Here is a 10,720-nt window from a genome sequence, read left to right as displayed (position 1 = left end):
ACTTCCGGTGAAGGGAGGAAGGCGGGAGGAGCGGGGATGGAGGAGGGCGACGGGGCCGGGAACGGGGACCCCGAGGCCGGGAACGGGGACCCCGGGGCCGGTGCGAACGGGGTGCTGGATGCAGACGCCGGCCCCGATCCCGCTGCGGATCCGGACGTGGAAACGCAGCCGCGGGGCGGATTCCGCTGCCGCCTCTGCCAGGTGTCAGTCGCCAACCGTGAGTTGGGGGGGGAACGGGACACGGGGGAGGCGGGGGCACCGTCTGACAGCGCTGACCCCCTTTCCCCCCTATTTCCCTCCCTTTCCCCCCTTTTTTCTCCCCTTTTTCCTTCTTTTTCCCTCCCCTTCCTCCCCTTCTCCTCCCCCTTCCCCCCCTTTTTCCTCCCCTTTTTCCTCCCCTTCCCCTCCTTTTTCCCTCCCCTTTCCCCCTTTTCCTCCCTCTTTCCCCCCTTTTTCCTCCCCGTTTCCCCCCTTACCCCCCTCCTTTCCCCATTCCCCCCCTCTTTTCCCCATTTCCCCTTCTCCTTTTCCCTCTTTTTCTTCCCCTTCTTTCCCTTCTTTTTCTTCCCCTTCTTTCCCTTCTTTTTCTTCCCCTTCTTTTCCCTGTTTTTCTTCCCTTTCTTTTCTCTCATTTTCTTCCCTTTCTTTCCCCTCTTTTCCTTCCCTTCCTTTTCCCTCTTTTTCTTCCCTTTCTTTTCCCTCTTTTTCTTCCCCTCCTTTCCCCATTTCTCCCCTCCTTCTTCTCCCCCTTTTTCTTCCCCTTCTCTCCCCTCTTTTCCTTCCCCTTCTCTCCTCTTTTTCTTCCCCTTCTCTCCCCTCCTTTTCCCCCCCTCCTTTCCCCATTTCCCCCCCTCCTTTCCCCGTTTCCCCTCCTCCCTTCCCCGTTCCCCCGTCTCTCCCCCCAGGCCCCAGCCTGGCCGCCCACCTCTCTGGGAAGCGGCACGGGCGGCTGCGGGGGCTCCGTGCGGCTCGCCGGGAGCAGGAACGACGCAGCCTCTTCGTTAGCGGCTTCGCCCGCGGCACGGCCGGCGCCGACCTCGCCCGCCACTTCCAGAGCTTCGGGGCCGTGGCCGCCGTGGTGATGGACAAGGAGAAGGTGGGAACGGGGGGAACGGGGTGGGTTGGAAGGGATCTCCAAGCTCCACAGCTCCACTAGGCTCCAAACTTCATCCAACGTGGCCTTGAGCGTCTCTAGAGATGGAGCATCGGCTCCTGTGGTTAACCCTTCCTCAAGGAGCTCCTCATTCCAACGCAGAGTCATGGAATGGGGTGGGTTGGAAGGGATCTCCAAGCTCCACAGCTCCACTAGGCTCCAAACTTCATCCAACGTGGCCTTGAGCGTCTCTAGAGATGGAGCATCAACTCCTGTGGTTAACCCTTCCTCGAGGAGCTCCTCATCCCAGCATCTGGGTTGCTTAGAGCCGCGGAGTCTTCTCTTCTCCAGGCTGAACATCTCCAATTCTCTCAGCCTCTCCCCGCAGCCGAGGTTCCGCAGCCCTCGGATCGTCTCCGTGGGCTCCTCCGGACTCATTCCAACAGTTCCATCTCTTTCATAAGTTGGAGATTGCAGAACTGGAGGCGAGACTCCAGGTTGGGTTTCACTGGAGGAGAAACATCTCCCTGGCTCTGCTGCCGACGCTTCGGATGCAACCCAGGCCCTGGCGTTTCACGTGGAGCTTCTCCTCCCCCAATCCCTCAGAGCGGCTCCCAATCCTGTTATCTCCGAACCTGGATTAAAACCGGATTATCCTCCCGCCCCGTAGGACTTGGTTGAACCTCAGGGATCCCCACGCCGTGTCCCTTGTCCTCCTCGCAGGGTGCTTACGCCATCGTGGAGCTGCAGGATCCCGCGGGCCGGGAGCGGGCGCTGGCCGAGCCTCAGCACCACCTGGACGGGCGCCGGCTGCGCGTCCGGCCCCGCGAGGAGAAGGCCTTCGCCTGCGGGACGCCGGGACGAGGCCCTCGGCGCTCGCCGCTCGCGTCGCAGCAGCTGGAGCAGGCGCTGTGCCAGGCGGCCCACGTGAGTTGATCCTTCTGGAGGGTTCGGGGGCTTCCAGGGGGTCCCGAGGTTCTCCTGAAGGTTTTCGAGGGGCTCTTAAGGCTCTTCTAGGGGCTCAGGAGGCTTCCAAGGCTCCCCCCGTGGGCTTTCGGGGCCTCCTAGGGCTCTTCCTGATGTTTCTGGAAGGTCCCAGGGGTCTTTTTGGGATGTCTTGGGGGTTTGGAATGGGATCCTCGACTTCTTCTTAGTGTTTGAGGGGTCTCAATGTGCTCCTGAGGGCTTGAGGGGGGCACCCAAGGCTCCTTTTGGGGAGTTTGGGGGCCTCGAGGTTCTCCTGAAGCTTTTTGAGGGGCTCTTAAGGCTCTTCTAGGGGCTCAGGAGGCTTCCAAGGCTCCCCCTGTGGGTTTTTGGGGCGTCCTAGGGCTCTTCCTGATGTTTCTGGAAGGTCCCAGGGGTCTTTTTGGGGTGTCCTGGGGGCATGGAAGAGGATCCTCAACTTCTTCTTAGTGTTTGAGGGCTCTCAATGTGCTCCTGAGGGCTTGAGGGGGGCACCCAAGGCTCCTTTTGGGGAGTTTGGGGGCCTCGAGGTTCTCCTGGAGGTTTTTGAGGGGCTCTTAAGGCTCTTCTGGGGGCTCAGGAGGCTTCCAAGGCTCCCCCCGTGGGTTTTTGGGGCGTCCTAGGGCTCTTCCTGATGTTTCTGGAAGGTCCCAGGGGTCTTTTTGGGGTGTCCTGGGGGCATGGAAGAGGATCCTCGTCTTCTTTGAGGGATCTCAATGCACTCCTGAGGGCTTGAGGGGGTACCCAAGGCTCCTTTTGGGGAGTTTGGGGGTCCTGAGGTTCTCCTGGAGGTTTTTGAGGGGCTCTTAAGGCTCTTCTGGGGGCTCAGGAGGCTTCCAAGGCTCCCCCCGTGGGTTTTCGGGGCGTCCTAGGGCTCTTCCTGATGTTTCTGGAAGGTCCCAGGGTCTTTTTGGGGTGTCCTAGGGGCATGGAAGAGGATCCTCAACTTCTTCTTAGGGTTTGAGGGGTCTCAATGCGCTCCTGAGGGCTTGAGGGGGCACCCAAGGCTCCTTTTGGGGAGTTTGGGGGTCCTGAGGTTCTCCTGGAGGTTTTCGAGGGGCTCTTAAGGCTCTTCTAGGGGCTCAGGAGGCTTCCAAGGCTCCCCCCGTGGGTTTTCGGGGCGTCCTAGGGCTCTTCCTCATGTTTCTGGAAGGTTCCAGGGGTCTTTTTGGGGTGTCCTGGGGGCATGGAAGAGGATCCTCGACTTCTTCTTAGTGTTTGAGGGGTCTCAATGCACTCCTGAGGGCTTGAGGGGGCACCCAAGGCTCCTTTTGGGGAGTTTGGGGGCCTCGAGGTTCTCCTGAAGCTTTTTGAGGGGCTCTTAAGGCTCTTCTAGGGGCTCAGGAGGCTTCCAAGGCTCCCCCCGTGGGCTTTCAGGGCCTCCTAGGGCTCTTCCTGATGTTTCTGGAAGGTCCCGGGGTCTTTTTGGGGTGTCTTGGGGGTCTGGAATGGGATCCTCAACTTCTTCTTAGTGTTTGAGGGGTCTCAATGCGCTCCTGAGGGCTTGAGGGGGGCACCCAAAGCTCATTTGGGGGCCCTGAGGTTCTCCTGGGTGGGTTTGAGGAGTCCCAGGTCTCTTCCCTGTGGTTTTGGGGGTCCCAAGGCTCAACCCTAGAGGTTTTGGGGAGGTTCGAGGCTCTCCCAGGGATTTCCGTAGAGGGTTCAGAGCTTTTCCCGGCGTTTTGGAGGGATTCCAGGGCTTTTCTGGGGGTTTCAAGAGGTTTTGAGGTTCTTCTGGTTTATTCTGGGGGGGTTCTGAGGGTTTGGGGGGGTCCTGGGCCTCCCCGGAACGTCTCGTCGCAGGTGGACGCGCAGATGTCGCAGCTGGTGGGGCTGCTGGAGCTGAGCGAGAGCGAGCGGCGCGTGCGGCACCTCCTGCTCACGCTCTTCCAGGAGGTCTTCTCCGAATTCTTTCCCGGTGAGTCTCCTCCTCGTGTCCGTCCCCCGCCTCCGTTCCCTGTTTCTCGTCTCCATCCCTCGCTCCCGCGGCGAGAACCTCCGTCTCCTCCGCCCCAGGCTGCTCCGTGGTTCCCTTCGGCTCCTCCGTCAACGGCTTCGACACCCACGGCTGCGACCTCGACCTCTTCTTGGATCTGGAACCAACCAAATCCCTCCAGGCGGCGGCACGCGAGGCTCCCGCGGCCGGATCCGCCGAAGATTCCATCCTGAGCGACATCGACCTGGCGGCGGCGCCGGCTCCGGAGCTCCTGGAGCTGGTGGCGACGGTTCTGAGGCGCTGCGTGCCGGGCGTGGGCCGCGTCCGAGCCCTCCCCACCGCCAGGAGGCCCGTCGTCAAGTTCTGCCACAAGCAATCGGAGCTGGCGGGAGACGTCTCCGTGGACAACAGGTCTGCGAGGCGGGATGCTCGGGATGGGAACTCTGGGAGGGGGTTCTTGACGAATCCCACGTTCCTTGTAGGCTGATGCTCCTCAATTTGATGTTCTTGATGTTCCTGCTGTGGTTCCTGGTGCTCTGCTCCAAGTTTGGGATGCGGGATCCTTGAGATGGGAATTCTCAGAGGGGTTTCTTGATCCATTCCATGTTCCTTATAGACTGATGCTCCTCAATTTGATGTTCTTGATCTTCCTGCTGTGGTTCCTGGTGCTCCGCTCCGACTTTAGGATGTGGGATCCCTGGGATGGGAACTCTGGGAGGGGTTTCTTGACGAATCCCACGTTCCTTGTAGGCTGATGCTCCTCAATTTGATGTTCCTGATCTTCTTGCTGTGGTTCCTGCAGCTCTGCTCCAAGTTTGGGATGTGGGATCCTTGAGATGGGAATTCTCAGAGTGGTTTCTTGATCCGTTCCACATTCCCTGTAGGCTGATTCTCCTCAATTTGATGTTCTTGATGTTCCTGCTGTGGTTCCTGGTGCTCTGCTCCGACTTTAGGATGGAGGATCCTTGAGATGGGAACTCTGGGAGGGGTTTCTTGACGAATCCCACGTTCCTTGTAGGCTGATGCTCCTCAGTTTGATGTTCTTGATGTTCCTGCTGTGGTTCCTGCAGCTCCACTCCGACTTTAGGATGGAGGATCCTTGAGATGGGAACTCTGGGAGGGGTTTCTTGACGAATCCCACGTTCCTTGTAGGCTGATGCTCCTCAATTTGATGTTCTTGATCTTCCTGCTGTGGTTCCTGGTGCTCTGCTCCAAGTTTGGGATGCGGGATCCTTGAGATGGGAATTCTCAGAGTGGTTTCTTGATCCGTTCCATGTTCCTTGTAGACTGATGCTCCTCAATTTGATGTTCTTGATGTTCCTGCTGTGGTTCCTGGTGCTCTGCTCCGACTTTAGGATGGAGGATCCTTGAGATGGGAATTCTCAGAGGGGTTTCTTGATCCATTCCATGTTCTTTGTAGACTGATGCTCCTCAATTTGATGTTCTTGATGTTCCTGCTGTGGTTCCTGCAGCTCCACTCTGACTTCAGGATGCGGGATCCTTGAGATGGGAACTCTGGGAGGGGTTTCTTGATGAATCCAACGTTCCTTGTAGGCTGATGCTCCTCAATTTGATGTTCTTGATCTTCCTGCTGTGGTTCCTGGTGCTCTGCTCCAAGTTTGGGATGTGGGATCCTTGAGATGGGAACTCTGGGAGGGGTTTCTTGATCCGTTCCATGTTCCTTGTAGGCTGATTCTCCTCAATTTGATGTTCTTGATGTTCCTGCTGTGGTTCCTGGTGCTCTGCTCCAACTTTAGGATGCGGGATCCTTGAGATGGGAACTCTGGGAGGGGTTTCTTGATGAATCCCACATTCCTTGTAGGCTGATTCTCCTCAATTTGATGTTGTTGATCTTCCTGCTGTGGTTCCTGGTGCTCCACTGTGACTTTAGGATGTGGGATCCTTGAGATGGGAACTCTGGGAGGGGTTTCTTGATGAATCCAACATTCCTTGTAGGCTGATGCTCCTCAATTTGATGTTCTTGATCTTCTTGCTGTGGTTCCTGCAGCTCTGCTCCAAGTTTGGGATGTGGGATCCTTGAGATGGGAATTCTCAGAGTGGTTTCTTGATCTGTTCCATGTTCCTTGTAGACTGATGCTCCTCAATTTGATGTTCTTGATGTTCCTGCTGTGGTTCCTGGTGCTCTGCTCCGACTTTAGGATGGAGGATCCTTGAGATGGGAATTCTGGGAGGGGTTTCTTGATCCGTTCCATGTTCCTTGTAGGCTGATGCTCCTCAATTTGATGTTCTTGATCTTCTTGCTGTGGTTCCTGGTGCTCCACTCTGACTTTAGGATGTGGAATCCTTGAGATGGGAACTCTGGGAGGGGTTTCTTGACAAATCCCACGTTCCTTGTAGGCTGATGCTCCTCAGTTTGATGTTCTTGATGTTCCTGCTGTGGCTCCTGCTGCTCTACTCCACATTTAGGACACGGGATGCCTGGGCTGGGACTCCTGGGCTGGTTTTCCTGCCGCATCCCCCGTTTTCCGACGCGCTCCGCTGTCTCCGCAGGCTGGGGCTGCTCAACACGCGATTCCTGCAGTTCTGCTCCGAGGCGGACGAGCGCGTGCGGCCGCTGGTCTACGCGGTTCGGCTCTGGGCCAAGCGGCAGGGCCTGGCGGGTGAGGCCGCGCTCCGGCCCCTGGTTCCCGATCCCAGGAGCCCCGGGCGGCTCCGAGACGGGTTTTTCCCTCGGGAAGCGGCTCTGACACCGTTTTTTCCTGCAGGAAACCCCTCGGGAAGCGGCGCCCTCCTCAACAACTACGCCCTCACGCTGCTCGTGCTCTTCTTCCTGCAGACGCGCTCGCCCCCCGTGCTGCCCAGCGGCGCCCGCCTGCGCCAGCTGGCAGGTAGGGCTTGTCCGTCCGTCTGGCCCTCCTCGGTGCCCTCTGTCCGTCCTTCTGGCCCTCTCTCCGTGCCCTCTGTCTGTCCGTACAGCCCTCTGTTCCTCCTTCCATCCGTCCCTCTGTCCCTCCTTCCATCCGTCCCTCTGTCCCTCCTTCCATCCATCCCTCTGGCCCTCAATCCCTCCCCTGTTCCCTCTTCCCAACCCTCTGTCTGTCCTTCTGTCCATCCCTCCATCCCCTGTCCCTCTGTCTGTCCTTCCATCCGTCTCTCTGTCTCTCAATCTCCCCCCGTTCCCTTTTCCATCAATCCCTCTGTCCTTCTGTCCATCCCTCCCTTCCATCCTCTCATTCTCTCTGTCCCTCTGCCCCTCTGTCCATCCCTCTGTCCGTCCTTCCATCCATCCCTCAGTCCCTCCCCGGTTCCCTCTTCCCATCCCTCTGTCTGTCCTTCTGTCCATCCCTCCATCCCCTGTCCCTCTGTCCCTCCTTCCATCCGTCTCTCTGTCTTTCAATCCCTCCCCTGTTCCTTTTCCATCGATCTCTCTGTCTGTCCTTCTATCCCTCCCTCTGTCCTTCTGTCCATCCCTCTGTCCCCTGTCCCTCTGTCCATCCTCTCATTCTCTCTGTCCTTCTGTCCCTCCGTCCATCCCTCTGTCCGTCCTTCCCTCCATCCCTCCGTCCCTCCGTCCCGTCCTTCTCTCTGTCTCTCCCTCCTGCTCCCTGTCCGTCTGTCTGTCCAGGGGACGAGGCCCGGGTGGTTGTTGACGGCTGGGACTGCACCTTCCCCCGCGACGCGGCCGCCATCGAGCCCAGCGCCAACACCGAGCGGCCCGGTGAGAGCCGGGGGATCCGGGGAGATTCCTGGGATCCAGGGGGTTCCTGGGATCCGGGGGGGGTCCTGGGATTGAGGAGGTTCCTGGGATCCCAAGTGGGGTTCCCGGGATCTGAGGGGGTTCCTGGGGTCTGAGAGAGTTCCCGGGATCTAAAAGGGTTCCTGGGATCTGGGGGGTTTCCTGGGATCTGGGGTTGTTCCTGAGATCCGAAGGATTCCAGGGATCTCAAGTGGGGTTCCTGGGATCTGAGGGAGTTCCCGGGACCTAAAGGGGTTCCTGGGATCTGGGGGGTTTCCTGGGATCCGGGGTTGTTCCTGAGATCCGAAGGATTCCAGGGATCTCAAGTGGGCTTCCTGGGCTTGAGGGAGTTCCTGGGATCTGGGAGGGATTCCCAGGATCCAAGGAGGTTCCCAGGTGTTGGGGGGTGTCCTGGGATCCAGGGGAGGCGATTCCTGGAATTAAGGGAGGATTCCTGAGATCGGGGGGGGGGTCTCCTGAGATACAAGGGGGGCTCCTGAGATCCAGGGAGTTCCTGGAGTCTTGGGGAACTCCCTGGATCCAAGGGGTTCCTGGGGTCTGGAGGCGATTCTGGGATCCCGAGAGCTTCCTGGGGTCGGAACTCCCTGGATCCAAGGGGTTCCTGGGGTCTGGAGGCCATTCTGGGATCCCGAGAGCTTCCTGGGGTCTGGGAGGTGTTCCCGGCTTCCAGGGGGATTCCTGGGATCGGGGTGGGTTCCCGGGACCCTCACGACTCGCTCCCCCAGCCTCGCTCCTGGCCAGCTTCTTCCACACCTTCGGGGACTTCGACTTCCCGGGAACGCTGATCTCGCTGCGGGAGGGCCGGGCGCTGCCGCTCCCGCTTCCCCCGGAGTCCCCGCGGGAGCTGAAGTTGGGAGCCTTCAACCTGCAGGATCCCTTCGAGCTGAGCCACAACGTGGCGGCCAACGTCAACGGGAAGACGGCGTCGCGCTTCCAGCGCTGCTGCCGCGACGCCGCCAAGTACTGCCGCAGCCTGCAGTTCCGGCGGAGATCCGGGAAAGGCCGCGGCTGGGGCGTCGCGCGGCTCTTCCAGCCCGGAGCCGGCCAGCCGGCGGCGCCCAGCGCCGGCGCCTTCCTCATCGCCATCCCTCTGGATGCCGACGGCGGCTCCGAGCATCCCGACATTGGCTCTGAGCGTCCTAACGGCTCCGAGCATCCTAATGGCTCCAAGCATCCGGACGTTGGCTCTGAGCGTCCTCACGGCTCCGAGCATCCTGACGTTGGCTCCAAGCATCCTAATGGCTCCGAGCATCCCGACGTTGGCTCCGAGCGTCCTAATGGCTCCGAGCACCTGGACGTTGGCTCCGAGCATCCAGACGTTGGCTCCGAGCGTCCTAATGGCTCCGAGCATCCTGACATTGGCTCCGAGCATCCTTCTGTTGGTTCCGAGCATCCCAACATTGGCTCCAAGCATCCTAATGTTGGCTCCAAGTGTCCTGGTCTTGGCTCCGAGCATCCTAACGTTGGCTCCGAGCATCCTAACGTTGGCTCTGAGCATCCCGTTAGCTCCAAGTCTCCTGGTCTTGGCTCCGAGCATCCCAGCGTTGGCTCCGAGCATCCCAGTGTTGGCTCCGAGCATCCCAGCGTTGGCTCCGAGCATCCCACCGTTGGCTCTGAGTGTCCTCCTGTTGGTTCCGAGCATCCCAACGTTGGTTCTGAGCATCCTAACGGCTCCAAGCATCCCAACGTTGGCTCTGAGTGTCCTTCTCTTGGTTCCGAGCATCCCAACGTTGGCTCCGAGCATCCCAACGTTGGCTCTGAGTGTCCTTCTCTTGGTTCCAAGCATCCCAACGTTGGTTCTGAGCATCCCAACGGCTCCGAGCACCCCAATGTTGGCTCTGAGTGTCCTTCTCTTGGTTCCGAGCATCCCAACGTTGGCTCCGAGCATCCCGGTGGTACCCGCAGCCCCCGGTTCGGCGCCGCCTGCTCTTCCGTCGCCTTCGTGCTGCGCGACGTCCTCAAATGCGCCTGCGCTGGGAAGCCGCGAGCTCCCAGCGGGGAATCCGCCATCCCAGAAGACTCGGAAATATCGGAGGAGCTCCCCGAGGACCCGGACACGAAGGAGCCGCCGGCTCCGGGCTCCAAGCGTCGCCGTCCCGAGGCCGCGAGCGGCTCCGAGCTTCCAGGTGGGAAGAAACCGCGGTTGAGCGTCACCGAGGAGGCGGCAAACTGGGACTGCGCCGTGTGGCACCGCGTCTGGGCGGGACGGCGCCGCGTCCGCCGGCAGCTCCGGCACGGAGCCGGCTCCGAAGGGGACGGCGACTCCCTGGAGCTGGAGCAGAAGGTGTCGGAAACCATCATCCGGCACGAAGGCTCCGAGCGGCCCCCGGAGCCGCTGCTGCGATTCCGAGCGAGCGCCAGGGCCGCCGGCCCGCGCCGCCTGCTGCTGCGCCTCGTTCCTGCCTCTCCCGGGCCCCTTTTCCAGGAGTTTTTCCACTTCCTACAGAATTTCTTGCCGGCTGCGGTGCGGAAACGCCTGGAGCAGGAGCTGCCGGGGACCCCGGCCCCTCGGCGTGGAGAGGGGGTTTCTGCGTCCTGAGGTTTTTGCGATAAAAGGTTTATTTTGCAGCCGTGTTTTTCATGGATTCTCCTTGGGAAGATGGGTCCGGGGGGGAAGTTTTGGGGGGAGAAGGGGAGTTAGGAAACCTTCAGCATCGATCCGCGTGGGGTTTGATTCCTACAATTCAAATGGGAGAGTCCCAGGCCGGTGAGCGTGAGCGCAGCTGGGAATTGGATCCATCCCTGTGATCCCAGCTGGAATTCCAGAGGGTTTGGCTGCTGCTCTTGCAGCAGGTGAGGATTTAGGGTCAGTTTTCCCCTAAAAACGGGGTCCAGAGGGGGCAAAAACAGGCCGCAAGGGGAGAAATGGGGGGTTTCGGGGATCCCCAGGGGCAGGAGGGGGTGAGGGGGGCAAAAATTAGGGATTGGGGAGGTGAAAAAGGGATTTAGGGGTGAAAAGAGGGTTGGGATCAGCAGGAGCAGGAGGGGGTCCCTTTGGGGACCTGGAGCC

General features: G+C 59.8%; 1 protein-coding gene across 1 annotated transcript; it reads left to right on the top strand.

The window, feature by feature from the left end:
* The first annotated feature begins 36 nt into the window (after positions 1–36).
* TUT1 (terminal uridylyl transferase 1, U6 snRNA-specific) lies at positions 37–10,260 on the top strand. Its single transcript, XM_069882358.1, has 9 exons — positions 37–217; positions 906–1,096; positions 1,817–2,020; positions 3,860–3,974; positions 4,073–4,403; positions 6,504–6,613; positions 6,719–6,841; positions 7,579–7,671; positions 8,436–10,260. The coding sequence occupies exons 1-9, from the start codon at positions 37–39 to the stop codon at positions 10,247–10,249; spliced, it is 3,162 nt and encodes a 1,053-aa protein (XP_069738459.1). The 3' UTR covers positions 10,250–10,260.
* Positions 10,261–10,720: the final 460 nt, after the last annotated feature.

Source organism: Phaenicophaeus curvirostris, unplaced genomic scaffold, assembly GCF_032191515.1.
Source record: "Phaenicophaeus curvirostris isolate KB17595 unplaced genomic scaffold, BPBGC_Pcur_1.0 scaffold_122, whole genome shotgun sequence".
Taxonomy (NCBI): Eukaryota; Metazoa; Chordata; class Aves; order Cuculiformes; family Cuculidae; genus Phaenicophaeus; species Phaenicophaeus curvirostris.
Note: the sequence above shows the minus strand (reverse complement) of the source record. Positions and strands in the feature narration are given on the sequence as shown.